This window comes from Eretmochelys imbricata, chromosome 1, assembly GCF_965152235.1.
Source record: "Eretmochelys imbricata isolate rEreImb1 chromosome 1, rEreImb1.hap1, whole genome shotgun sequence".
Lineage (NCBI taxonomy): Eukaryota > Metazoa > Chordata > Testudines > Cheloniidae > Eretmochelys > Eretmochelys imbricata.
In genome coordinates, this window is record NC_135572.1 from 353,395,336 (window position 1) to 353,423,320 (window position 27,985).

Consider the following 27,985-nt stretch of genomic DNA (forward strand, 5'->3'; position numbering starts at 1 on the left):
ATTTACACGCCCAGAGCCAAATTTTCAAGCTTGCATTTATGGAATTCTGGCCAGTTCTGCATTTGGAAGGAAAAGGTGTTGACTACAGGTTAAAGCACAGAACTGGGAGTCAGATCTTGGTCCTGTTCCCTGCATTGCTGTTGTCTTGCTGTGTGACCTCTCTCTGCTTCATTTTCCATCTCTAAAATGGGACTGTCTATTTCCCAGGGATGTTGGGCTCACCATCTCTTAATTCTTGAATGTTTGTAAAGTGCTTTGAAATACTCAGATGAAAGGTGCTGTAGATATGCACATTTATTATTATTAAGGTCAAGATTTAGGCACTTATCGCCACTTAAGTTCCCAAAAGCCTACTTTAGCACCTAAGCACCAATTTGGCACCTAAACACATAACTGGGCACTCTGACTTTTAGAAGACGCTCATTGTGATTCCTACAGTTAGAATGGCTTCCTCTCTATGGACCTGATCCTGAAAGTTGCTGAGCATTGTCTCCATGGCTCTGATTGCTCTCAAGGGGCCCAGCAGCCTGCAAAAAGGCAGTTAGCATCTTGTAAGATTTGGCTGTAATTGAGTATTTCTTGACTAGCACAATTGTTTTTCCAGAAGGCATCCATGTTTGGCATCCCTTCCAACACAGACATAGGCCCAGTTCAGGTATTTCTTTATGGGTATGTATGTGAGTTCAGTGCTGGAGATATACATGTCTGTAAACCTCTGTATTGAGTCAGAAGTACTGTATAAACAAACAGATAAACATATAGTCTGGCACTTAAGGTGGCAACCGATAATGTTAATTAAGCTTTGAGTGCCTGCCGGTGCTCAGCTGGAAAAGCATGCACTGCATTCATTAGTGAAATCTTCCTAATGATGATTTTTTTCTAATTTTCTAAATTAGAAAATGCTCCTTGTAGCCACATTTTTATAGTTCATTTGCATTAATCTCCTTAGATCACATGCAGGACATTTTTATTTACTGTATTATTAATAATTCCATTAAAAAACTATGTAAAGAACTGTAAAGTTGAATAGTTGTACACTCAACAATCAGGAAATGTCAAAGTTAACATTGTGGAATGCCCTTTCTGCATAGGCAATACAATACTGTCTTTAATTATAGAACATTCTACTATTTAAATAATACAATATAATATGTGATTTTTTTCTACAACTTTAGATATACATGAAGGCTAAGTCACAGTATATAAGGACATGGGGAAAAGAAATTTTGTTACAGAGAGCTTTTCAGTCTAGCAAACAAAGGTATGAGTTAGGTATAAAGGCTGGAAGTTGAAGCTAGAGAAATTAAGATTAGAAATAAGGCACAATTTTTTTTTTAACAGCTAGGGTAATTAACCATTAGAACAACTTAACAAGCATTGTGGTGGATTTTCCATTACTGCAGATTTTAAAATTAAGATTGGATGTTTTTCCAAAGATATGTTCTGGCTCAACCACAGCTATTGGACTTGAAGTCCTATGGCCTGTGTTATACAGGAGATCGGACTAAATGATCACAGTGGTCACTTTGGACCTTAAAATCTATGAATCTTTGAGAACTGTGTATTACTTTGAATGCCAAAGCCCACAAGTTGCGAAATACACAGTGAATGAGCTGAGGGCACCGCACCTTACAAGATACTCCTTACAAGGTTGTGGGGGGAAAATTGTATGACTGTGTAATTAAAGACTTTATTGTAATGTGTTCTTCTGATAAAACAGTAAATATGGGGACTTTGAGGACATGTTCCTGTGGTCTAGCAACAGGAATGTATTTAAAGAAATTAGAGGTCTAAGTGTAGTCAAATCAAGTAATTATATATTGTATAGTTACATGATATGACCCTACTTTACAAAAGAGATGACAATAGAGAGAAATCTGCATTTTACCAGGCTGTATCAGGTACTTGTGTGTTATATGTATTTATAAGGGATATATTATGAATCTATTGAAGAAACTGATTTTATCTTTACATGCTGGGTTGGCATCATTAGTCCCATGTGACATGGCCTTGAGAGGGTAATGAGAACATCTGTACTGTGTGTAGATAAATTCTGAAATCACCAGTTATTAAACATATTTCATGGAATTCCCATATTTAAAATGGTCCCTTTTTAATAATTCACTCACTGGCTGTAATAGTTATTGCTGTCACTGGCATCTGTTGGGCTTGTTCTGTGTTGAACTGGTCCCTTCCTGACAGCAAATGGCAGAAAGGGGGAAGGCAACATGAAAACATGGAGTAACAGTGAAGGAAGGGAGAGTTTCTTGACTTGAACTGAATGCATCACAGTAGCAACTTTTTGATGTAAAAATATAGAGAGAATATTTTGCATATTGTTATCATATTGACATTTTTAATGTCTTGGTGTATTTTGTAAAGATTATTTTTGTGGCAGTTGTGTAAATATGTCTAAAATCAGGATAAAAGCTATGTCCCTAAGGGTGCAGCACTTCGGGTGCTCATGTGCCCTGTGCCTTTGATCAGAGATTTTTGGTGGCAGTGTCCATTCCGCCCGCACATGTGTCCTACACATCCTCGTGCCCTGCACTGAAGCTTTATAGAGCTGTGTGGGCAAACCATCCTCAGTTCCTTCTCAACCACCTTCAGCCTGAGACTAAGACTCTAGCCTGTCTCCTTCTACTAATACTTTAGCATAGTTAGTTAGTTATAGTTGTAAATAGTTTATATTTGTAGATGGTTTCCCTTTGCTTTGTTTTCCCCATTTAGTTGGGTCACTTTGAACTCTATTTCTGGGGTATGCCTGGATTCCCAGTCTTTAAACATCGTCTTTCCTGTAAGGAGTCTATCCTGATTAGTGATGGACACTCTGTGTGTGTGTAAAGTGTTTGGGGGATACTCATATTCCCTTGAAATGTAAGATCTGTACTTTATTTCAAAGAAGATCTCATCAGAAGAGGGAGATCAAATTCAGGCTTCTCTTGATGGAGCAAGCCTTAAAACCAGCTTTGGCTCAGGGCTTTGAGAACCCCCCTATATGGACTGCCCTGTATATCTCTGGATTTCAGTCTCCTGGAGCTTCTAGTAGTGCTAATACGTCATCTACCTACAGATCCAGGTCACCAAGAGCTTTTAGGAGTAAGTTTCCTGCTATCCCAGTTGCCTCAGGATCTTGGTCACCGAGGGACATAAAGGAGAAGGTGGTGACTACCTCAGCCATTTCAGGATCCCTGTCACCAAAAACCGCCGTGGGGGTGTCTGCATCTGTGCCTATAGTACCAAGACTCTAGCACTTGAAGTTGATGGAAACTGATAAGAAAAGCAGGAGTGCTAAATCTCTGTGAAAGAGGCCTCGGTCACGGAAGACCACCATCCCCAAAAGGAGCACTGCTGAGGCTCCAAGTGCTTCTGGTACCATGAAGAGTTTGAGGCTGCTTCTAAGGCCACTACTAAAAAAAACCACTGGTTCCAAAGATCTCCTTTGCTTCCAGTAGTCACAACCACACTAGCAAGAACTCAGCATTACCTGACCCTTTAGTACCCTTGGTACTTACGCGCTGGACTGCAACATGTGAATATGTTACTTGGGGGTGCTGATTCCTCAAGACAGATACCTACCTCATACTGACACCAACCTCTTATGTTCTTTGGTATCACAGGAGTTCAGATACTTAAGAGATCTCTGTTTTTAATGAACTGAAATATCCACTGATTACTGGTATCGTACACCTTTTGTTACAGAGATCATCTGGGTCACCTGATACCCACATCTCATTGAGTCCTTCTGGTTCTCCAACTTTGATAATTCATGGAGATCAGTTATCACCTCCTTTAGAGAATGTGCATGAGGACTCTGACTCGGATTCTCAGTTTTCAGTTCAAGAGTCTCTATTTGAAGAGTGTTTATTCACCTCTGCGTACTGAAAGAAGCGAGGATAAACTTCCACCACTTTCAACCAGCTGGGATGACCAATGGTAGCTATCTCTGTCTATGCCCTATGACTCTCTCCAGCAATCTTACTGGGACCCCTAGGTCCTATACTGCCAACAGTTTCTAAGGGCTCAGAGTACAAACTGCAGGGACCATAGGAAATTCCATTTCCCTGTGCCTTTGCTCCCTCCTCATCAAACAGAGTTTGTACAAGAGACCTTTGAGGAGCAGGAGGCAAGGGCTGATGAGGAGGTGAAACCTCATCCAAATATCTCCATCCCCTGATGAGGCTATGATGCCCCCTCTACCTTCATGGCAGATGAGTTTTGTCAGTTGCAGGACCTGATGAAGTGAGTTGTGGACATGCTTCAAATTCCTTTTGAGGAAGTTCAGGACTCCCATTATAAACTCCTAGATATTTTGCAAACCTCAACCTTGTTGCAAGTGGCTTTTCCAATTAACAAGGCTCTCTTTGAGCCAGCCACACTGATCTGCTAACCTCCCACCATGGCACCTCCTACATGCCAACAAAAAGTATTACCTTCCTTCCAAGGATTTGGAATTTTTATTTATACACCCCACACCAAATTCCTTAGTTGTGGATGCAGTGAATGAACATGAAAGGCAGCAGAACACCAATGCTGCTCCGAATAGTAAGGACCAGAGGCATCTTGATCTTTCTGGTCACAAGAGCTACTCCTCTGTGACATTACAGTTTAGGATAATGAATCACCAAGCACTCATGTCCAAATGGGACTTCCTGAATTATAACAAATTTAACACCTTTATTGAACATTAACCAAAAGCGCACATGAACAATTCAAAGCCATCATACAGGAAGGTCAGCTTTTAGCAAGAACATCCTTGCAGACCTGCTTGAATCCAGCTGATACCACAGCCCGTTCCATTTCCACCACCATCATGATGAGATGAGTGTCTTGGCTTCAGCTGTTGGGCTTCCCTACAAAAGAGCAGACTATTGGTTAGAACCTTCGTTTTTATGGCCGTAAGTGGTTTTGGGAGTCTACAGATGACACGCTTCATACCTTGAAGCACTACTCTTAGATCCCTCGGGATATATATGCCTGCATATAGAAAAGTTTAGCAGGTCTCAGATGGCACAGAGATCTCACCCAGCTTATTATTCTACCTTCCATAGATCACCCAAGCCACTGGCCAAGATGCTTTAGTTATGCCAGCTACTACCATAGCTGTCTCATCCCACTCATCTTTGTCACCCAGGCACAAGTTTTGATGGCTTGGTCCACAGTCTAAACCACCCTCTTAACAAGGATTTATTGCTCCACCATCCCAACCTCCTTCCCCTCTTTGGACACGGTCTATCCCAATTTCAACCTGCTTGGGAGAACGTAACATCCAACAAATGGGTTTTGGAGGCCATAACATCTGGTTACACCATCTGTCCCTCCTTCCCAATCCCAGTTTACGTCTGTCCCTCCTTCCCAACCCCCTTCCCCATCCCTTTTCAGGGACCCATCTCATGATCATTTTCTCAGGCAGGAGGTTGCCTCTCTTCTATGTCTAGGGGCTGTAGAACTGGTACCAGTACAGCACAAGTGAGAGCAGTTCTACTCCAAGTACTTTCTGGTGCACAAAAAGAATGGGGGATGGAAACCAATATTAGATCTCAGACATCTGAACAGCTGTGTGAAACATAAGAAAATCCAGCACAGGGACTCTAGCAGCTATAATTCCCTCCCCAGATTCCAGAGATTCGTTTGCGACTCTTGACCTTCAAGGCATCCACTTTCATATTGTAATTCATCCTTCTCACAAGAGGTTTCTTTGTTTCATAGTCATAGAATATCAGGGTTGGAAGGGACCTCAGGAGGTCATCTAGTCCAACCCCCTGCTCAAAGCAGGACCAATCCCCAATTTTTGCCCCAGATCCCTAAATGGCCCCCTCAAGGTTTGAACTCACAACCCTGGGTTTAGCAGGCCAATGCTTAAACCACTGAGCTATCCCTCCCCCCTGTCAATGACAACCACTACTGTGTGCTGCCTGTTGTCTTCTCCTTTGCCCCAAAGATATTCCCAAAGGTTATGTTGGTCATATCTGCCCATCTTTGTCAAATAGAGATAATCATCTTCCCTTATCTCAATGATTGGGTAGTCAGAAGTCAGTCTTATCATGAGGTCCTATCGGTATTGCAAACCACAAGGTCCACAGCTTAGGCCTCCAGTTCCCTCCTGAAAAGTGTGTTTTGACTGCAGTTCAACACAGAGATTTTATAGAAGCCTTTCTAGATGCCATAACAGGCAAAGTTTACCTTCCTGCGGACAGCTTTATGAACCTAAAAAAAACCTTGCTGCAAGAATTCAGATAAGTCCTCAAGCTGCAGCAAGAAATTGTCTTCAGCTGTTGCTAATATGGCAGGATGTATCTTTGTAACTCAACATGCCAGATTACATCTCTGAAGTTTTCAGGGATGGCTCAGGACAATTTACATACCAAACACACACAGTCTCAACAGATAGGTCTTTGTTCCTTGGCAAGATCAATTGGTGGAATACTCTTCTAAGATATGTTTGAGGGTTCCTTTCTTTCAAGCTCCTCCAACTGTTGTTATAACATAAGACATATCCCTCTTGGGCTGGGGAGCTCCTTTTGGACCACACACCATCCAGGGCAAATGATCCACCTAAGAGTGTCTTCTGCACATAAACATTCTGGAACTGAGAGCAGTCAGGAGGGCTTGCTGCCACTTCCTCCCATTGATCAGAGCCAAATCCATCAAGATTATGACAGACAACGTGGCCTGCCTGGTCTACATCAATCATCAGGATGGGGCATGTTCCCCATCACTCTGTGCTAAATTGATGAAATTCCTGAACTGGCACATAGCCAGCTGGATATTCATCACAGCAGCTTATCTTCTGAGCATTCAGAACACCACCACCAACAACCTCAGAAGATGCTTCTTCCAGAGTTACAAATGGGAGCTGGATTCTTAGGTCCCTCCACAACATATTTCTAACTTGAGGGTGTCTAGAAGTCAATCTATGTGCCACTGCAGCCAATGCAAAATGAAACAGTTTCTGTTGGAGAGGGGGACTTGATCCCCAATCACCAAGAGAGGTCTTCCTCATCTCATGGGTGAAGTGTCTCCTTTATGCATACCTACCAATGCCGTTGCTCTTGAAAGTCCTCAGCAAGATCAAGGAGGACAAGGCCAAAGTCATTCTGATTGTACCAACTGGTCTAGACAAGTCTAGTATCCTTACCTCCTTCAACTTACCTCTCACCCACCTTGGTGGCTTCTGACCAGTCCCCGTGAGATGTCTCAGGATGTCGGTCAGACAGTTCATCCCAACCTGGATGTTCTGCAGCTCCAAGCATGGCGCCTTAATGGTTTTGTGGGTAAGAGTCTTCTTGTTCATCAGATGTACAACTGGTATTGGTAAACAGCAGGAAGCAGTCTATGAGATGCATTTACCTTCAAAAATGAAAGAGATAATCTTTAATGTACTTGTCAACAAGTTTCTCCTGCTGCTCTTTGCTTTCCATTGTCCTAGACTACCTGTTGGAATTGAAAAGATCAGGGCTTTCTATGACCTCTATCAAAATTAACTTGGAAGCTATAACTGCCTTTCATTCATCAGTAGAGGGTTTTTCAGTTTTCACTTATCCTATGTCAAGATTTCTAAGAGCTCTAATTAATCTTTTCCCCAAAATTAGAGACCCTACTCCAATCTAGGACTTGAACCTTGCCCTTAATTGCCTAATTAGAATACCATGCACCATGAGTGGTGGCTATCACTTCTGCCTGGAGGGTTAGGGAACTGGGGCCTTAATGGCAGACTCTCCAGGTACAATGTTCTCCAATGAAAAGGTCTCATTACAACCGTTTCCTAAGTTTTTACCTAAAATACCTCCTGAATTTCAACAGATCCAAGGTTTCAGAGTAGCAGCCGTGTTAGTCTTTATTCGCAAAAAGAAAAGGAGTACTTGTGGCACCTTAGAGACTAACCAATTTATTTGAGCATACGCTATCGTGAGCTACAGCTCACTTCATCGGATGCCTATGCTCAAATAAATTGGTTAGTCTCTAAGGTGCCACAAGTACTCCTTTTCTTTTAACAGATACAAGGGATCCACAATCTCCATTGCAATGATTTTCAACATGGATTTCTGGGTGTATTATTGCTCGTTATGACTTGGCTGACATTCAGCCTCCCCCTAGCATGATAGCACATTCTACAGAGTCACAGTCTACAGATTGGCTTTACTCAAAGCCGTTCCAAATGTCCCAAAGATGATGAAATCTGCAGAGCTACAACATGAATCTCTGTACATACTTTCTCTAACCTTTGTGTTCTGATTCATGCCATTAGATAGGTGCTGCAGTTCACAACACAGCTCTCTTTTCAGTACTGGACTCTGCTCTAAAGCTCCTTCCTCTGTAAGGGGATACTGCTCAGGAGTCACTTGAAGTGGAGCACCCATAGGGACACTGCTTAAAGAAGAAGGAGAAGGTTACTCACCTTATGCAATAACTGGAGTTCTTTGAGATGTGTGTCTCTGTGGATACTCTACTACCTGCCCTCCTTCCCCTCAGCTTCGGAATCTCCCTTGTGGGACTTTGCAATGAGGAAGGAACTGAGGGCCGTTCACTGTGCAGTCTTATGTAGCCTCAGTGCAGGGCATGAGGATGTGTAGGGCATGTGTGTGGGCCAAATGGGCACTGCTACCAAAAAATCTGATTAAAGATGCAGGGTCACATGTACCTGAAGTGGAGCACCCATAGGGAAAGACATCTTGAAGAACTCCAGTTACTGCACAAGGTGAGTAACCTCTTCTTCTATTGAGGGATTCTACTGGCATCCTAACCCAAGGATGTAAGGGTAGTCTAGAGCAGCGTGTCTCAACCTTTTTTGACACCAGGATCTGGCTTGCTGCCTTCCTAAACTGTGTCAGGGAGATCTCAGGAACTGGTGCCTGTCCACAGACCGGTCATTGAGAAACACTGATCTAGAGAACAGGGCACTAGACTGGGATGCAGGTGACCTCAGTTCAGTTCTCAGTTTAGCCACAGAATCCCTCTGTGACCTTGGGCAAGTCACTTAAATCTAATCTGTGTCTCTGTTTCTCATCTGTAAAGTGAGGATAGAACATCCCTACCTCACAGGAGTGTTGTGATGATGAAATTTATTAATGCTTTAGAGGCACAGAGAGAGTATGGTACTATATCAGTACCTAGACAGAGAGAACTGTTTTGCTGGTGTGAGCTGATGCAGGAGAGAAGCCATTACTCTGAATTATCTAATTTTTTCCCTTCACTTATGCTCAGCAGCTAACATTACTTCAGATAGATTAATCATCTACTTCTGTTGCTGTTTCCATTATACACTCTGTTTTTCGGTTATTTATAGTTAGCTATTTTAAATTATATTAGTCTGAAGTTTGGAACCTAGATGTGATCTGTTTTCTTTAAAAGAAAATGTAAATGGGTCAAGCCGTTTATTAATTTCCCAAAAAGGTGGGGTTTTTAAAAATTATTTCAGCTGGTGTTTGTTACATCAAATGACATAATCTTAACGTCTCTGGTAAGATTTTCAAAAACAAAATGTCTAAATTTACATTCCATATGTAGGCACCTAATAAGAGGCCTCACTTTCAAAAGTGCAGAGCACCCACAAATGCCCATTGACTTTAAAGGGAGCTGCTGAATGCTCAGGACTTCTGAAAATCAAGCCACTTAATATGGATTTAGGCTAAGATTTTGTAAAAATGGGCACCTAAAGTTAGGCCTCTGTGTTTCTGCAAACACTTTGCATCCTATCCTGCAGGGTGCTTCGGTCAGTGGGAATTAAGGGTGCTTCATGCTACGCACGATTGGGCCCATAATCCTTAGTGTCTTTCATCCCATTTGTAGAGCACTTTGCAAACTATCACCTTGATCCTGCAAACCCTTCAAGTCAATGAGATTACTTTCACAAGAGTTATAAAGGTTTTCAGGATCGATCATAAATATGGTCAAGACTCAATTATCCCACCATTGAAATGTTGCCATGTCTGAGGTGGAGCTGGGCAACTCTTTAACAGTCCACAGCAACTGTAACTGCAGAGGGAATTTCAGAAAAGATGGTAAATCCAAGTTACAATCTGAGCAGGATACACCAGGTTTAACATCCTTCGTTTTGCAAAAAATGCTATGGGATTTTTTAAGGAAATATTTTGTGCTCTTTTCATGTTTAAATCATGCATAAATGCACACACTTGATTTTCCATTGCTTTCTTTGTCTATGCGGTGAATGACATGAATAGTATAGACTCATAGATTTTAAGGTCAGAAGGTAACATCATGATCATCTAGTCTGACCTCCTGAATGTTGCAGGCCACAGAACCTCACTCACCTACTCCTGTAATAGACCCCTAACCTCTGGCTGATTTACTGAAGTCCTCAAATCATGGTTTAAAGACTTCAAGTAAGAGAGAAACCACCATTTACACTAGTTTAAACCTGCAAGTGAGCCATGCTCCATGCTGAAGAGGAAGGTGAAAAACTACCAGGGTCTCTGTCAATCTGATCCGGAGAAAAATTCCTTCCCGACTCCAAATATGGCAGTCGGACCCTGAGCATGTGGGCAAGACCCATCAACCAGACACTGAGAAAGAATTCTCTGTAGTAACTCGGAGCCCTCCCCATCTAGTGTCCCATCACTGGCCATTGGAGATAGTTGTTGCTAGCCTTCGCAAATCGACTACATGCCATTGAAGGTAGTCTCATCATGCCATCCCCTCCATAAATTTATCAAGCTCAGTCTTGAAGCCAGATAGGTTTCCCACTCCCCTCTCCCCCATACATTAGATTAGATCAGTTCCATTGATGATATGCTGTTCCCAAAGACCTATATGATGCCAGTACAAGTGTCCATTGTAGGAAGTGTAATAGTGCCTTGTCAAGGTTCCTCCCCCACTCTGAACTCTAGGGTACAGATGTGGGGACCTGCATGAAAACCTCCTAAACTTACTTTTACCAGCTTAGGTTAAAACTTCCCCAAGGTACAAATTAATTTTATCCTTTGTCCTTGGAATAACCACTGCCACCACCAAACTCTAACTGGGTTTACTGGGAAACGTAGTTTGGACACGTCTTTCCCCCCAGAATCCTCCCAGCCCTTGCACCCCACTTCCTGGGAAAGGTTTGGTAAAAATCATCACCAATTTGCAGAGGTGACCACAGACCCAAACCCTTGGATCTGAGAACAATGAAAAAGCATTCAGTTTTTTTACAAGAAGACTTTTAATAGAAATAGAAGTAAATAGGAATAAAGGAATCACCCCTGTAAAATCAGGATGGTAGGTACCTTACAGGGTAATTAGATTCAAATCATAGAGAATCCCTCTAGGCAAAACCTTAAGTTACAAAAAAGACACACAGACAGAAATAGTCATTCTATTCAGCACAATTCTCTTCTCAGCCATTTAAAGAAATCATAATCTAACGCATACCTAGCTAGATTACTTACTAAAAGTTCTGAGACTCCATTCCTGTTCTATCCCCGGCAACAGCAGCATACCAACAGACACAGACCCTTTGTTCCTCTCCCTCCTCCCAGCTTTTGAAAGTATCTTGTCTCCTCATTGGTCATTTTGGTCAGGTGCCAGTGAGGTTACCTTTAGCTTCTTAACCCTTTACAGGTGAGAGGATTTTTCCTCTGGCCAGGAGGGATTTTAAAGGGGTTTACCCTTCCCTTTATATTTATGATATGCCTTGTTTGTTTTTCCTCCTTGCAGCACTTTGCCTAGTCTTGATGCTCCCTATCCCATGTTAATATTAGTTGGACCCATGGCCTGTGGAAAGCGGGAACTTTCTCACAGGATCTGCAGACAGTTCAACAATTTCTTCAGATACAGGTAAATTTACTCTATCAGTTTAAGAGACCATCGAGTGCAGTCATGGCTCAAATTGTTGCTTTTTTTTTTTTTAAGTTAAATATTACAGAAGACTGTTAAATGGTCATTGCAAGGCGTTCTGTCTCCTACTAGATCTAGGCTGTCTGAGGTCATCATATAATATCTCCTTATTTTTTAATATGCTATATAAATTATCAAGATTCTTTTAAAAGTGAACTGCAAAGCAAAATCAGCACCTTTTTACTGCTCCTTTTATCTGTCTGTCCATCCATCCATTCATCTGAACTTTTCCTTTAGTTCATGTTACTGTGTCACAGTTCAGGGCAACTGCACTTGTATTTCCCCTCAGGTTCAGCAAGGGCACCTACTGTTGGCTTCCAGCTCCCCAGCTATTTTCTTTCTGGATGGAGGCCCGCATCCCTCTCCCTTTGGACCAGGGTATTCCCAGGCTGCATAGTTCCCTACCTTCACTGTGTATTTCCCAGCACAGACAGGTTGCTCAAGGACACCCCCTTACTTTCTCTTCAGAGACAACAGAGTGATTGTCAACAGATATGTTATCACACAGCACTTCCTAGGCAAGCCTACTTTAGTCTTAAGGTACAAAACATTACAGAGAAAATATACTAAAACAATAAAAAAACTTACATGCATTCCAAAAGGTTGCCAAATAACCCCAAGCCTATCATGGGTTCTGGAGGACCCAGTCCTTCAATCCCTACCCTGAGGATTGGGACCCTCCATGGACCAGTGGTCCTGTCCATTTTCTGAATCAGGAAGAAGGCCATGAGCCAGTTTAAGACCAGCCTATTTGTCCAAAAATTCTTTCCTTATCTGTCAGTCTCTGGAGAATCCAGTTGGAAATAGTGTATGTATACTTTGCCATGGGGGTGGTTTCTCTGGAGATGTTACAACCTGAGTGAATTTGCCTAATCACCCTCTGCTCTTCTCCTATTTACCTTTCCCATGGAAATACATACAGTTCCACAATAACACATACACAATTGCATTTTTAATACAATGAACTCCAAAGATGTTAAAACTAACTCTGTAAGGTTTAACTTAATTCAGTAAAGTTCATGCAGGATATTACAAGAAACTGCCAGCCTGCCACACCCCACTACAAAAGTGTTAGGGTGCATCTATACAGGGCACCTACATATTGCATCCAGAAGTGAATAGGATGCCAGTGTAATTACTGAACTATTACAATATGCTTTCTGTGACTAATGCCGACAAAGTGGGAATCCTCCATTCTTCACCAGCTGTAGAGTCTAAATTTCAAGGTAGCTGGACCAGTGTAATAATCTTTTTGTAGCTAATTCTGACAAAGCAAATGGGCCTCCTTCATTCTTCACCAGCTGTAACTTCTACCTTTCAAAGGTAGTGCTATACAGTACACATTGCAGTAATCTGTGTAGCCATGTGTTACTGGTGCTCACTTGTTGCATTTTGCCTTATTTTAAACTATAAGTTCCTCAGGGCAGGGACTATGTATGTATCTATATACATTACTATGTATATGTACAGCACCTAACACAATGGGGCCTCTGGGTACTAATGTAATAAGTCATAAGAATAGAGCCTTAAGTGCATATATAATAGTTGACAATGTAGAAGCGGAATTAGTTCTTTGGATGCCCAGCACCACAGAACCCTAAACTGAGTATCAGTGATATTATATAATAGGCACCTCCTTCAACTCAAGTCCTATAATGTAATGCTGGGTGTTTGTAATATTTTATAATGCTAGATTAAGTCACATGACTAGCAAGTCCAAAGGACTTTTTGACAGAAAAGCTGTGACGGTTACAAGATTGGAAAAATCGTGCACAATGAGTGCTTTGAGAGACCAGCTTGGAAATTATAACTAATTGAAAACTGGCCCGAATTTTCCAAGCACTGTCTGATTTCCAAAAGCATTGTTTTTTATATGTATTATTCCTCAAAAGTTTTATGTATGAGAAAAAAGGAGAGAGAGAATTTTAACAGAGCAGAACATTGCAACTACAAAGCAAAGTTGTATTTTAATTATTCAGTGGAGATTTCAGCAATTTTATGGCTTACTGTTTTAAATTTCAAACAGTCCACTCATTAAAAATGTATTTCGTGTAAGGTATCCTGGCAGTTCAAATGTGAACATGGCCTTGCAATTAAAAAAGTTGTAATGGGTAAAAGTCTTTCAAAAAATAAATAAAATGAAATTGGACACTGAGACCATCTGGTTTGTGCTCAGGAATGTCCTTTAAAGCTGGATATGTTTGTAATATCTTTGAGAAAATCAAGCCTTTGAAGTTAAAGTTTTATAGGGTCCATGTGCACCACACTGTTCTCATTTGCCATAGTTCACTGATAAAATAGTGGTACACACTAGTGCTGCTACAGTTAAGGATCTGTCAGCCTCTGCATTATAAACTTAATTTCTTAGTGGTTTATAACTCAGTTGTATTAAAGAAAAGAATTTATTCCACATTAAATCTAAGATCTCAGTACAGGGGAAAAAAAAATCTCTCCCCTTTGACTTAGATATTTATTTATTCAGGAGTGTATTAATAGGAGGGTTGTATGTAAGACCCAGGAAGTAATTGTCCTGCTCTGCTCAGCATTGGTGAGGACTCAGCTGGAGTACTGTGTTCAGTTTTAGGCACCACTCTTTAAGAAAGATGTGGACAAATTGGAGAAAGTCCAGAGAAAATCAACAAAAATGATGAAAAGTTTAGAAAGTCTGACTCATGAGGAAAAGTTTAAAAAAACCTGGGCATGTTTAGTCTTGAGAAAAGAAGACTGAGGAGGGACCTGATAACAGTTTTTAAATATTTTAAGTGCTGTTATAAAGAGGACAGGGATCAATTGTTCTCCGTGTCCACTGAACATAGGACAAGAAGTATTGGGCTTAATTTTCAGAAAGGGAGATTTAGGTTAGATATTAGGAAAACTGTCCAAATATAAGTTAAGTAAGGAATAGGTTACCTAGGGAGGTTGTAGAATCCCCATTATTGGAGGTTTTTAAGTACAGGTTAGACAAACATCTCAGGGATGGTCAAGGTCCTGCGTCAGCGTGGGGGGATGGACTAGTTCAGTGTTTCTCAACCCAAGGGTTATGACCCAAAAGCGGGTCGCAAGAATGTAGGAAAGGGTTGTGGCTGTCTGGAGCCATCCCATGGGCGGGCGAGAGCCCAGAGCCTTGCCACCCGGGGCTGAAGTCGCAGAGGTCACATAAAATCATGGAATCCATTACCTCTGTGACCCATTTGTAGCCTCATAAATTAGACAATCGAATGCAAAGCAGGAAGTTATGGGAGATGAGTGTTCCATGTAGAACTTTCAGTGACGAGTGTGCATTTTAATCACAAAATGAGTCTTTAGTCAGTGAAATGGATACATTTTAAACCTGTTCTGTTGCAACTGCAAGTATAAGTGATAGCAGGAATTCATCACAGCCTAAGAAGAAAAATAATCATAGGTACGACCCTGTTTACCTAAAGCTTGGGTTTTCATTTATTGAGGACCGAAATGATGAACACAGGCCACAGTGTGTCATCTGCTTGAACTGTTAGCAAATGAAAGCCTAAAACCATCAAAGTTACATAGGCATTTCTAGACAAAGCACTCTAGCTATAAAGACAAGCCTCTTGATTTTTTTAAACAAAAAAGGAAAGATTTGGAAATGTCACAAAAAACACTTGAATGTGTATCTACTATCTGGGAGCAAGCATCGCATGCTTCTTACCTTTTTGTGCACTGCATTGTGAAATGTAAAAAAGCTCACACGGTCACTGAGAAGTTAATTTTACCTTCTGCTATTGACATGTGCACTGAATTATTGGGTGAGTCGGCTGCAAAAAAATTAAAAACAATCCCTCTCTCCAGTGATACAATACAGAGAAGAATCTGCGATATCTTAGAAGACCTCAAACTGCAAACAGCTGATAGTCTTTCAGTACGCGACTGTTTACAGACTGATACAGAGTGCGATTTGATACATATTTTGCTGGTTTTTGTGAGGCACATGTGGGAAAGTGATTTTCAAGAATCATAGAATCGTAGAATGGGAAGGGACCTCGAGAGTCCAGTCCCCTACACACAAGGCAGTACTAAGTATTATCTAGACCATCCCTGACAGGTGTTTGTCTAACCCGCTCTTAAAAATCCCCAATAATGGAGATTCCACAAGCTCCCAAGGCTATTTGTTCCAGTGCCTAACCACCCTGACAGCTAGGAAGTTTTTCTTAATCTCCAACCTAAGCCATTTTGCTGCAATTTAAGCCCATTGCTTCTTGTCCTATCCTCAGAGACTAAGGAGAACAATTTTTCTCCCTTTTCCTTGTAACAACCTTTTATGTACTTGAAAACTGTTATCATGTCCCTTCTCAGTCTACTCTTCTCTAGACCAAACAAACCCATTTTTTTTAGTCATCCCTTGTAGGTAATGTTTTCTAGACCGTTAAAGCATTTTTGTTGCTATTCTCTGGACTTCCTCTAATTTGTCCACATCTTTCCTGAAATGTGGCGCCCAGAACTAGACATAATATTCCAGTTGAGGCCTTATCAGTGCAGTGTAGAGCGGAAGAATTACTTCTCGTGTCTTGCTTACAACACTCCTGCTAATACATCCCAGAACGATGTTTGCTTTTTTTGCAACAGTGCTACACTGTTGACTCATATTTAACTTGTCATCCACTATGACCCCTAGATTGTTTCTGCAGTACTCTTTCCTAGGCAGTCATTTCCCATTTTGTATGTGTGGAACTGATTGTTCCTTCCTAAGTGGAATATTTTGCCTTTGTCCTTTATTGAATTTCATCCTATTTACTTCAGACCATTTCTCCAGTTTGTCCAGATCATTTTGAGTTTTACATCTATCTTCTAAAGCACTTGCAACCCCTCCCAGCTTGGTATTGTCTGCAAACTTTATAAGTGTACTGTCTATGACATTATCTAAATCATGGATGAAGATATTGAACAGACCCAGATCCAGAACTGATCCCTATGGGACCCCACTTGATATGCCCTTCCAGCTTGACTTTGAACCATTCATAACTACTCTCTGGGAATGGTTTTCCAACCAGTTCTGCACCCACCTTATAGCTCCATCTAGGTTGCATTTCCCTAGTTTGTTTATGAGAAGGTCATGTGAGACAGTATCACAAGCCTTACTAAAGTCAAGATATACCACATCTACTGCTTCCCCCCATCCACAAAGCTAGTTACCCTATCCAGTACTTGTTTAGTGTGGATTTGCCTACTTCTACTACTGCTGCTGATATATTTGTTGCATTGGATGATTACTTGGAGTCGGTGGGATTGAGCTGGTCGAAGTGTATTGGTGTTACAACTATTGGAGCTGCTTCAAAGACAGGGAAACATTCAGAAGTTATTCAGATAATCTTTTTGAAAGAACCCAGTGCAATGTGGAACCACTGTTTCCTGCACAGGGAGGCATTATCAGCTAAAGACATGATACCTGAGCGTCACAAAACTCTTAAAGATGTTGTCAAAATTGTGAATTACATCAAACAATATGCCAAGAATTCATGATGCTTTCAAGTTTTCTGTCAGGAAATGGGCAGTGCACATTACATCTGCTTTACGATGCTGAGGTTCGCTGGATGTCCCATGGCAAAGTGTTGTCTCGTGAATTTGAACTTAAAAGTGAGTTGGCAGCTTTTTTTTTTTTTTTTGAAGAAAAAAAATCTCACCTGGCAAAGCACTTCAGTAATGACACATGGCTTCCTCATGTTGCATATATGGCAGATATATTTGATTATCCAAATTATTTGAATCCATCTTCACACGGAAGAGGGCACGATCGCTTTGAGCAAACTGATAAAATTGTTGCATTAAAAAAAAACTTTCTCTGGTGAACAAACATGTTTCAAATAATAGAATGGACATGTTTCGTAATGAGTGTCTAGAAACAAAAAATTGGAAAGATTCTGCTAGCCAGGAAGCACTGAAGAAAACAATCAGTAATCATTTAACTAAATTACACAAAAGATTCCGAGATTACTTTCCAGACAAAGAACTCAAGGGAAAAGAATGGATACTAATGGATACTATCCAAATGGATCTATTTGGAGTTGTGTTGGAAAATGTTAGTCTACTATGGAGGAAGAATCTCAGCTGGTCGAGTTATCTTGTGATCGCAGTCTACAGAGAAAATATACTGAAATGAGCCTTCCCCAGTTTTGGTGCAGTGCTGCTGTTGGAATATCCTGCTCTTGCTTGCCAGGCTATTATAGTCATTTTGTCTGTCAGTATAACATACTTGTGAGAAACTGAATTCTCTGCCCTGACTCAACTGAAGAACAAAAGCAGAAAGAGACTGGATGTTGAACATGACCTTTGGATTGTGCTGACTAAAATTACACCAAACTTTGATTAAACTCATCAAAGAGCATAGAATCATAGAATATCAGGGTTGGAAGGGACCTCAGGAGGTCATCTAGTCCAACCCCCTGCTCAAAGCAGGACCAATCCCCAACTAAATCATCCCAGCCAAGGCTTTGGCACGACTGACCTAAAAAACTTCTAAGGAAGGAGATTCCACCACCTCCGAAGGTAACGCATTCCAGTGTTTCACCACCTCCTAGTGAAAAAGTTTTTCCTAATATCCAGCCTAAACCTCCCCCACTGCAACTTGAGACCATTACTCCTTGTTCTGTCATCTGCTACCACTGAGAACAATCTAGAGCCATCCTCTTTGGACCCCCCTTTCAGGTAGTTGAAAGCAGCTATCAAATCCCCTCTCATTCTTCTCTTCCGCACACTAAACAATTCCAGTTCCCTCAGCCTCTCCTCATAAGTCATGTGTTCCAGTTCCCTAATCATTTTTGTTGCCCTCTGCTGGACTCTTTCCAATTTTTCCACATCCTTCTTGTAGTGTGGGGCCCAAAACTGGACACAGTACTCCAGATGAGGCCTCACCAATGTCAAATAGAGGGGAACGATCACGTCCCTCGATCTGCTGGCAATGCCCCTACTTATACATCCCAAAATGCCATTGGCCTTCTTGGCAACAAGGGCACACTGTTGACTCATATCCAGCTTCTTGTCCACTGTAACCCCTAGGTCCTTTTCTGCAGAACTGCTGCCGAGCCATTCGGTCCCTAGTCTGTAGCTGTGCATTGGATTCTTTCGTCCTAAGTGCAGGACTCTGCACTTGTCCTTGTTGAACCTCATCAGATTTCTTTTGGCCCAATCCTCTAATTTGTCTAAGGCAGCAAGCTCTGGTTTCTCATTAAATGGAACCTAGGATTTATTATACTGTTGTTAATCTGTCCCTGTTGTTGATTTCTGCCTTTAATTTTGACTGTTGATCTTCTTTAACTTATTACTATTGTTGTTATTACATGTAGTGGGCAAAAAGTATTTTGGGGCCAAAATACTCATGTGTTTTCTACTTAAGCTATTTATTGGGTCGGGATTGGCCACAAGTGTTTACAAATGGGTCCTGGTCCAAAAAAGGTTGAAAACCATTGGACTAGATGACCTGTCAAGATCTCTTCCAGCCCTAGATTTCTATGATCAAATTAATAAAATTACAGGGAAACAAGAGAGGCTTTACAAGATCTTCATTATCAAAACTCAAAAGAAATAAAAACAAGAAGGGCCTTGTTTTTGGAAGGGGTTTTTTATTTATATTACTGTAGCACCTAGGAGCTTTAGTCATTGACCAGGAACCCGTTGTGCTTGGTGCTGACTGGTTTATGATATTAGGAGTCCACTGAAACACCTATGGGACAAAAAAAGAGAACGGAAAGAAATAAGCAGTTCAAAGTTAAACACAAATGGTACATCTACTCACATAGGTTTTGGCATAGAAAGTAATAGACATACAAGGGTCTGATTCTCACTCACAGTAGGGTTCTTTTACACTACTCTGGCAATGTAAAAGGGCCTAAGTATAAATGAGAACCAGGCTCATAAGTATTCTATTTTTCATCAGTTACCCAATACCCATACCAAATAAAGCATGTTTGTGTCACACTTGGGAATGAAATCTGGGTTCCCAGACCTAGACAATGCTGCCCCTAAGTGTGGCATGGCTTTTTTTCATTCTGTGATCTCTAGCTTGAGGCTTCAAGACCCAATGCTCAGCAAACAAGCTGTCTGTCCAGTTTTATTTTGCAAAGCTGGTTAAAATCCATTATCAGTGTTTTAATAACACAGCCAGGCTCCATATATTTAGATGTGAATATTTTTTGCTATGTTTTGTCTGAGATGGAGCAGTCAAGAAGACAAAATATTGTCAGTGTAAGTCTATGCATAACATTTTTGTTCTGCTTGTCCTGTGGCACAAAAACACTATTAGCAAAGTACCACCTCTCAGGAATGTGACCCACTGTTAGGAGTGACTGAGGACCATATGCTGGTGCTTATGTGAAACAGAATGTGTAGGAAGGGACTGGAGCCTTTAAACTAAAATTTCTTCATATGTAGACTTAGCTATTTGGCCAGATTCATATTTGTATGACCCTCATCTCAAAAGAAAGTTCATGTGTCAGATACTTCAAATGGTTGCTCTTAAATAGAAGTGTACATTTGAAATAGTTCCCTTACCTCCCCCTACTTCCAGCCAATCTCATTGATTCCAGCACTGATACCCTCTTACTGCTGGTTCTGGAGCTCACCACTGGTCCCTCCATCTACTTCTATTAGTTGCTCAACCTGCCTCCCACCACCCCTCCTGTATCTAAGATTCCTATATGTCAGCCAGGAGTCAACAAAGCGGGGGTGGGGGGGGAGGATGAATTTATCACTTCCCTACTTATCGGTGCTGTGACAGCTTCCACTCAGACGTCCTGTGTGTTTGGATTTATAGCCCAAATGTAATGTTATATTAATACAGTTTTTTTGCATTTATAGGTTTCAGAGTAACAGCCGTGTTAGTCTGTATTCGCAAAAAGAAAAGGAGTACTTGTGGCACCTTAGAGACTAACCAATTTATTTGAGCATGAACTTTCGTGAGCTACAGCTCACTTCATCGGATGCATACCGTGGAAACTGCAGCAGACTTTATATATACACAGAGAATATGAAACAATACCTCCTCCCACCCCACTGTCCTGCTGGTAATAGCTTATCTAAAGTGATCATCAGGTTAGGCCATTTCCAGCACAAATCCAGGTTTTCTCACCCTCCACCCCCCCACACAAATTCACTCTCCTGCTGATGATAGCCCATCCAAAGTGACAACTCTTTACACAATGTGCATAATAATCAAGTTGGGCCATTTCCTGCACAAATCCAGGTTCTCTCACTCCCTCACCCCCCTCCAAAAACCCACCCCCATACACACACAAACTCACTCTCCTGCTGGTAATAGCTCATCCAAACTGACCACTCTCCAAGTTTAAATCCAAGTTAAACCAGAACATCTGGTGGGGGGGGGGGTAGGAAAAAACAAGAGGAAATAGGCTACCTTGCATAATGACTTAGCCACTCCCAGTCTCTATTTAAGCCTAAATTAATAGTATCCAATTTGCAAATGAATTCCAATTCAGCAGTTTCTCGCTGGAGTCTGGATTTGAAGTTTTTTTGTTTTAAGATAGCGACCTTCATGTCTGTGATTGCGTGACCAGAGAGATTGAAGTGTTCTCCGACTGGTTTATGAATGTTATAATTCTTGACATCTGATTTGTGTCCATTTATTCTTTTACGTAGAGACTGTCCAGTTTGACCGATGTACATGGCAGAGGGGCATTGCTGGCACATGATGGCATATATCACATTGGTGGATGTGTAGGTGAACGAGCCTCTGATAGTGTGGCTGATGTTATTAGGCCCTGTGATGGTGTCCCCTGAATAGATATGTGGGCACAATTGGCAACGGGCTTTGTTGCAAGGATAGGTTCCTGGGTTAGTGGTTCTGTTGTGTGGTATGTGGTTGTTGGTGAGTATTTGCTTCAGGTTGCGGGGCTGTCTGTAGGCAAGGACTGGCCTGTCTCCCAAGATTTGTGAGAGTGTTGGGTTATCCTTTAGGATAGGTTGTAGATCCTTAATAATGCGTTGGAGGGGTTTTAGTTGGGGGCTGAAGGTGACAGCTAGTGGGGTGGGAGGAGGTATTGTTTCATATTCTCTGTGTATATATAAAGTCTGCTGCAGTTTCCACGGTATGCATCCGATGAAGTGAGCTGTAGCTCACGAAAGCTCATGCTCAAATAAATTGGTTAGTCTCTAAGGTGCCACAAGTACTCCTTTTCTTTTTGCATTTATAGTTATTCTTTCAAATATGCAGCATTAGTGGTATGATTTTGCACCTCTTTATTGTCCTCATATTTCTTCTCTGCTTAAAATAAAATGATTTCTCGTGCTCTTCCCTCCTCCTCCTCCACTACCAGCTTCTTAAATGATTGAAAACTGGTGGTTCCTTTAACATATCGTATATCTTCCAGCCCCTGTCACACCACGAGGGCATCTTACTTCGGAGAAGACAACAGACTTGATTACTACTTCATTTCTCAGGAGGTGTTTGACAATATGTTGAACATGGTAAGAATTGGACTTGTGTCTTGGTAGGCCTAAACCTGTAGTATCAGTGAGTTCACTGGATCTCACTGAAACAAAAAGTTTCTAAAGGCCTGATTTCTGAAAAAATGAGATGTGTGCACAATTACATGACTAATATGCATGTCCAGTAAGCACAGTTTCATGTGCAAATTAGGTATTTATTTGTGCAAATGGTCAGCTAGACTGTCTCTTACTGTGTTTAGCTACAATACCTTTTACAGTGGGGCACATAGATCAGTTGGAGTCTTTAGGTACTATTGTAATATTAATAAATAATAGGTCATTTGCATATGTGAATACCAAGTGTGTGTGTGTGTGTTGGGGGGTGGGGAGGATAGGGGTGCTAGAAAGCCAAAACGAGGCTTGTGGATAGGGTCCTACCATGTTTCTCAATGTTCTAGGAGCCCTATGGGGAGCATAGGATTTAAAGGATAGCAGATTGACCCTGGAGACATTGTACCTGCTTCTCTTCTCTCTCTAGACAGAATGTCTCCAGCTACTGCTTCTGGTGCATATCTGTACTCCCAATGCAGTTTGGGCGCAAAAAGCCCAATTATAGTACTTTATTGGTAGATACACAAGGCCTACACATTCATAAGCCATTGAACTGATGTTTAGTGTTTACCTCTCAATGACAGTGTGGTTTAATTTCCAAAGAATATCTTTGGACACAAAGTACTGGGCACCAAAGTTTTTTTTTGCCAAGTTTCACTGTTGAAATTTATTTCCCAAGTATATGTTCCCCTTGCAGGTTTGCTTTGTGTACCCACTTTCCTCTTTGGTATCTTCTCTTTTATCCGGTGCTGCCATTCATTTTGAGGCACTGTCAAAGGAAGATGCCTCTTGCTTTAGATCTTGTGCTTCTTTGCAGGGTGAATGAATAACCAATGTAAAGTTGTAATCCATCAGCTGCTTGTTTTCAATGAGCTGATGTTTTATTATTCCCAAACAATGTACAGCCTGCACCCTTGAGGCCTGTTCTTTGCTGCTCTCTGCAAGTTGTGCACCCCAGGTGGCCTTGTTATCACTGATGATTTAGGCTTTGTGGAGCTGTATACTAATGGTAACCAAGTCTAGAACAATAATTTTTACTGTGCTTCTGTAGGAAAGCTGTTTTCATTACAATCTTTCCATTGTCATGACACATCACCATTTTAATTTCAGGGGAAATTTATTGCAACCTATAAATATAGCAGCCAGTACTACGGATTAGGAAGAGATACTGTAGAATCCATTGCCAGAGAGGGACTGGCAAGCTGTGTTCATTTGGAAATAGAGGTAGGCGTTACTATTACTTAACCATTATAACATCATCGAAAAACAAAACATGGAAACGTGTTCATTATCAATCCAAAAGAATAACATTTGTAGTTTCTGCTCTAATTAAATAATTCTCATTATGAGAATTCCTCTCATGTGAGAGGAAGGATGATGTAGTGGTCAGGGCACTAAGGTAGGACTTGGGAGACCCAGGTTCAATTCCCTGCTCTGCTACAGACTTCCTGAGTGACCTTGGGCAGGTTACTGGGCCTAGATGCACAAAAGGAGTTAGATGTTGCTAAGCTGAGCATCAAAACCCCCAACATTTGGGAGTCTAGAAAATCATAGAAACATACTGCGATTCACGAACCCTGAGTTAGGTGCCTAGGCTCCCCATACAATGAATGGGGAGAGATAGGGGCCTTAAAATGCTATTCACAAAAGCTAGCTTGCCAGGCAGGGAGACACCTAAGCTAGCCAGAGGAAGATGACCAGAGGGATGTGTGCTAAGTCCCTCAAGGAGATAGGTGTCTAAGATCAGGCTGCAGGGAGGTGCCATCTCTGCTAGCAAGTCACAGATGGGATACCCCTCCCTTATAACTTGTAGCCCAGTGGTTAGGGTACTCATCTGGGATGTGGGAGATGCCTGCTTCAAGTTGTCCCTCCCAGGTGGGTTTGAACTGAGATCCACCACCTCTCGGGTAACTGCTGTAACCACTGGGCTATGGGATATTCTGTTATGGGGCTCCCTCATTTTCTCTTGTTGAAGCTTTTCCACTGTGAATAAATAACTAAAGAGTCATTGGAGTAGGATGAGTGGAGCCTGGGTGAGTGCTCTAACCACTGGACTATAGAGTCATTCTCATGCTTGCGCTCTCTCTCTGGCCCACGTGACTCTTTAATTATTGATCCACAGTAAGACAGCTTCAACAGGAGAGATTGAGACAGCCCCACAACAGAATACCCCATAACTCAGTGGTTAGAGCTCTCACCTGAGAGGTGGTAGATCTCAGTTCAAATCCCTTCTTCCTCTCAGGTGGAGGAAGGACTTGAACCAGGCATCTCCCAGATGAGTACTCTAAGCACTGGGATAAAAAAGTTATGCCCTCCCTGGTGGTTTTGTGTCAATTTGCCTGAGGGGCCCAATCTGGTAGGCTGCCTCTGAGCACACCTTCCGAATCAGGCCCCGCCTGTGGTTTGGCAGCCGAACATCTTTCTTCTCCTGGTTTGTAGATTGCTCTGGGACTTGTGGGAGGCAGCAGTGCGCATGCACAGAGACAGAAACATTGGTGCCTAGCGAACTTTTTATTGCAAAAATATAGGTGCCGAGTAAATTTAGGTGCCTACAAGATTCAGTGGGAGTAGTTTATGTGCATTATTATTAATCATTTATATATTGCCAGAAATGTACAAGCCACTGTATAGCGATAGCTCTGTATCAAAGGGCCAACAATTAAATGGTCTGATCTTGCAATCTGAGTGCCTATTTTGAGGTATTAGCATATTCAACTCCCATTGACTTTAACAGGCATTGAGGATGCTCAGCTTCTCACAGGCTAGGACCCTAAATTCACAAGTGAAGACAAACTGGACATGACACAGTGGGATGTGTCTCAGAAAGCTTGACTGCTTCTCAAAATAGGTGTATTACTAAATGATGGAGAAGTTAGGGCCTGTATATGAATAGGGAAGTTACTTTGTCTTTACTGGATATTATCAGCAGCAATATCATGAACAGCTAGTTAAGAAATATCTCTGGTGCCAGAGTTCTAAAGCGTGTAATAATTATGCAGCAGTCTGCATTGCTGTGGCCTCTACCTGTTGATGACAAACCATAATGGTGAGTTATGCATCTGAAGCAGAAAGGCTTCAAGTTCATTATCATCTCCTAAGCCCCTAACAAAAGTGATTCATGCCTATTAAAAGAACACTTTAATTATGGTTCATGAGCTGAGGCTAAACATTTGAGCTATTTAATCTATCACCTCTGCACTGTTAGGAGGTGGGATTTGTCCCCTTTGTAATAACTATATTTCTAGTCAGTGAAGTACCTGTTGCATTCTGCAACACAGTGAGGGGAGATGTTCCAGGGCACTTTCAGGACCCATCCCTTGTTTACGTGGCCATTGGTGCATACAGTTACCCCATTTGAACATAAAATTGCAGTGGCTGCATGTGCACATTAGGTGTACAATTTAAGTTTCAATCCTATTTTTCAGATACGTCTTCAGTTTTAAGTTTCGGTTGGCCCCCACACAGACTCCATCCCCACCCCTCATTTTAGTGATGTATCATTTTTGGTTTTTGATTTGTTTTACACTTGAAGGCACATTTTGTTGCTTTTGTAGACAGAGCTTATTGCAAACACGAGGGGTTCCTTGCATCTCTCTATTCCCACCACTTTGTGGGCCACCCTCCGATTCCTTTTTATTTCAGGGGCATATGTAAGTAAGGTCAGGTCTACGCTATATGCTTACTTCGGTATAACTAGGTCACTCAGGGGTGTGAAAAATCCACACTCCTGAGCGACACACTAAACTGACCTCAACCCAGTGGTATGTTGGCTGGGTGCTGCAAATTATGATGCTGTCGGAAGAGAGTGTCTTCAGCAGACACTACAACTGTGCAGCTGCATCAGTGCAGCTGTACCAAACCAAGCTTGTAATGTAGACCTGCCCTAAGTGTAGGTATGTAAGACCCTCATCCCGCAAATACTTTTGTACTTGAACAGTGTCATTGAAGTCAGTAGAACTGTTCTCATGCTTGAAGTTAATCATGTTCAGGTTTATAGGATTGGAGGCCTAAGGTACTCACTCAGGACTCATTTTTGCTGGTTAGGCCTAGCCGTAGATTGGATGGGATGGAGCTATATAGCTCTGTCTTCTCTCCTTTGCCTTTGGGCATTTGTATATCCCAGATGGTTGTGGGGGAAGTCAGGATGGAGCAGCCCATATGGTACCCAGAGCAGACAGCTGCAGTTTTGTCTGGCCCTTACATATTAGCCTTCCTCCCCTCACCATTATATAGCCACATATGCAGAATTTGGACTCAAACAGAGAAGCCAGTTGATCTGTGCCAAGTGCTTTAGGATCCTGTATAAATGTCACATACTGTATTTTTTATTTCTTTATGCTATTCAGGTATGTTTAGTGCGGATGTAGACTTCCCCCTTCTCAGAATATCATGGTTTGGTACAAGAGATGCCGTCAAAAATTCAAAAGCAGTTCGCTTACCATCATAAACCACTGTGGTTTAATAAACCATCATTCTCCAAAAGTTATCAGGCTGCTCAGTATCAGTTAGAAAGACATTCTGATTGAGAAGAAGATTCTGATGTGGTTCATTGTAAAAATGAAAGGGCCAAATTCAGTAGTGGTGAAAGTGACATGTGGGGTATAAATTGGTCAGAAAATGGTTGTAAGAAATACAGTAGTATGACTTCTGACATGCAAAATAAGGGGGGAGAAAGGATATGGCCTAACAGGAAAAACAGTTACTAGGCAGGTATATGAAAGCAAGGTGCTTTAAATCACCAATGAACTGTAGGGTTCCTGGGAGTTGTACTCACTCACTCCAAGATGAATTCGATGCCAGATTTTGAAGACCATAGACTTAAATAACTTACGAACATTGCTAAATATGATGGTTTGTAATAAGTAAGGGGTCATCATGAACACAGCATGTCAGTAAGTAGTCACTGAGTTTCAGGAATAAAACATTATTGGGTGCTTTCTGTCTAATCTTAAAGGGTGTGCAAAGTTTGAAAAATACCTACTTTGAACCTCGATATATCCTGTTAGTACCAATGAACAAAGAAAAATATGAGGGACATCTGCGGAGGAAGGGGCTGTTTAGCAGGCCAGAGATTGAAACTGCAGTCTCCAGAGTGGACATGTATATCAAAATAAATCAGGATTTTCCAGGATACTTTGATGCAGTAATTAACACAGGTGAGTTAACCTCTTTTGTACCAAGAATCTGATTACCCAGGGTGATGGCAACGGATGCCCCCAAACTGCCATGCAGATAAAGTCATCTCTGAAACAAAAACTAGGGAAGGCAAATTGGTGCTCAGAGTAGCTGGTTTGAGTCTGCCAGAAATGGAACCCAGCTAGTTCTTATCCAGAGGACATAAAGAACTGCAGATTTGTATCTTTGTCACCTCAAGATTGAATTACTGCATTATGTGCTAGCTACATCTTAAATCCATCAAGAAATTGAACCTGGTGTAGAATCAGCTGCACATTTGTTATGCAGTGTCTTTCATAAGGCTGTTCCACTGAAGTTCCGTGATCTGCCCTAAGTTCCAGATCCTCAAAGGTATTCAGATCCTTTGAGGATCTGGACCTAATTGTCTGTTGGTTTTTGAATGGAGTTCAGTGTGTTGTTTTTGTCCTGTTAATCCCTAAATGGCCTGAGGTCTGGCTGCCTTTTACCC

At 41.6% G+C, this 27,985-nt stretch overlaps 1 protein-coding gene across 1 annotated transcript in view; it reads left to right on the forward strand.

The window, feature by feature from the left end:
* LRGUK (leucine rich repeats and guanylate kinase domain containing) overlaps positions 1-27,985 on the forward strand; it is an 89,921-nt gene that overhangs the window by 26,522 nt on the left and 35,414 nt on the right. The window contains exons 11-14 of the mRNA XM_077807907.1: positions 11,656-11,775; positions 22,173-22,269; positions 23,452-23,565; positions 27,296-27,497. Of these exons, the coding sequence (XP_077664033.1) occupies positions 11,656-11,775; positions 22,173-22,269; positions 23,452-23,565; positions 27,296-27,497 (533 nt within the window). The remainder of the gene's footprint in view (positions 1-11,655; positions 11,776-22,172; positions 22,270-23,451; positions 23,566-27,295; positions 27,498-27,985) is intronic.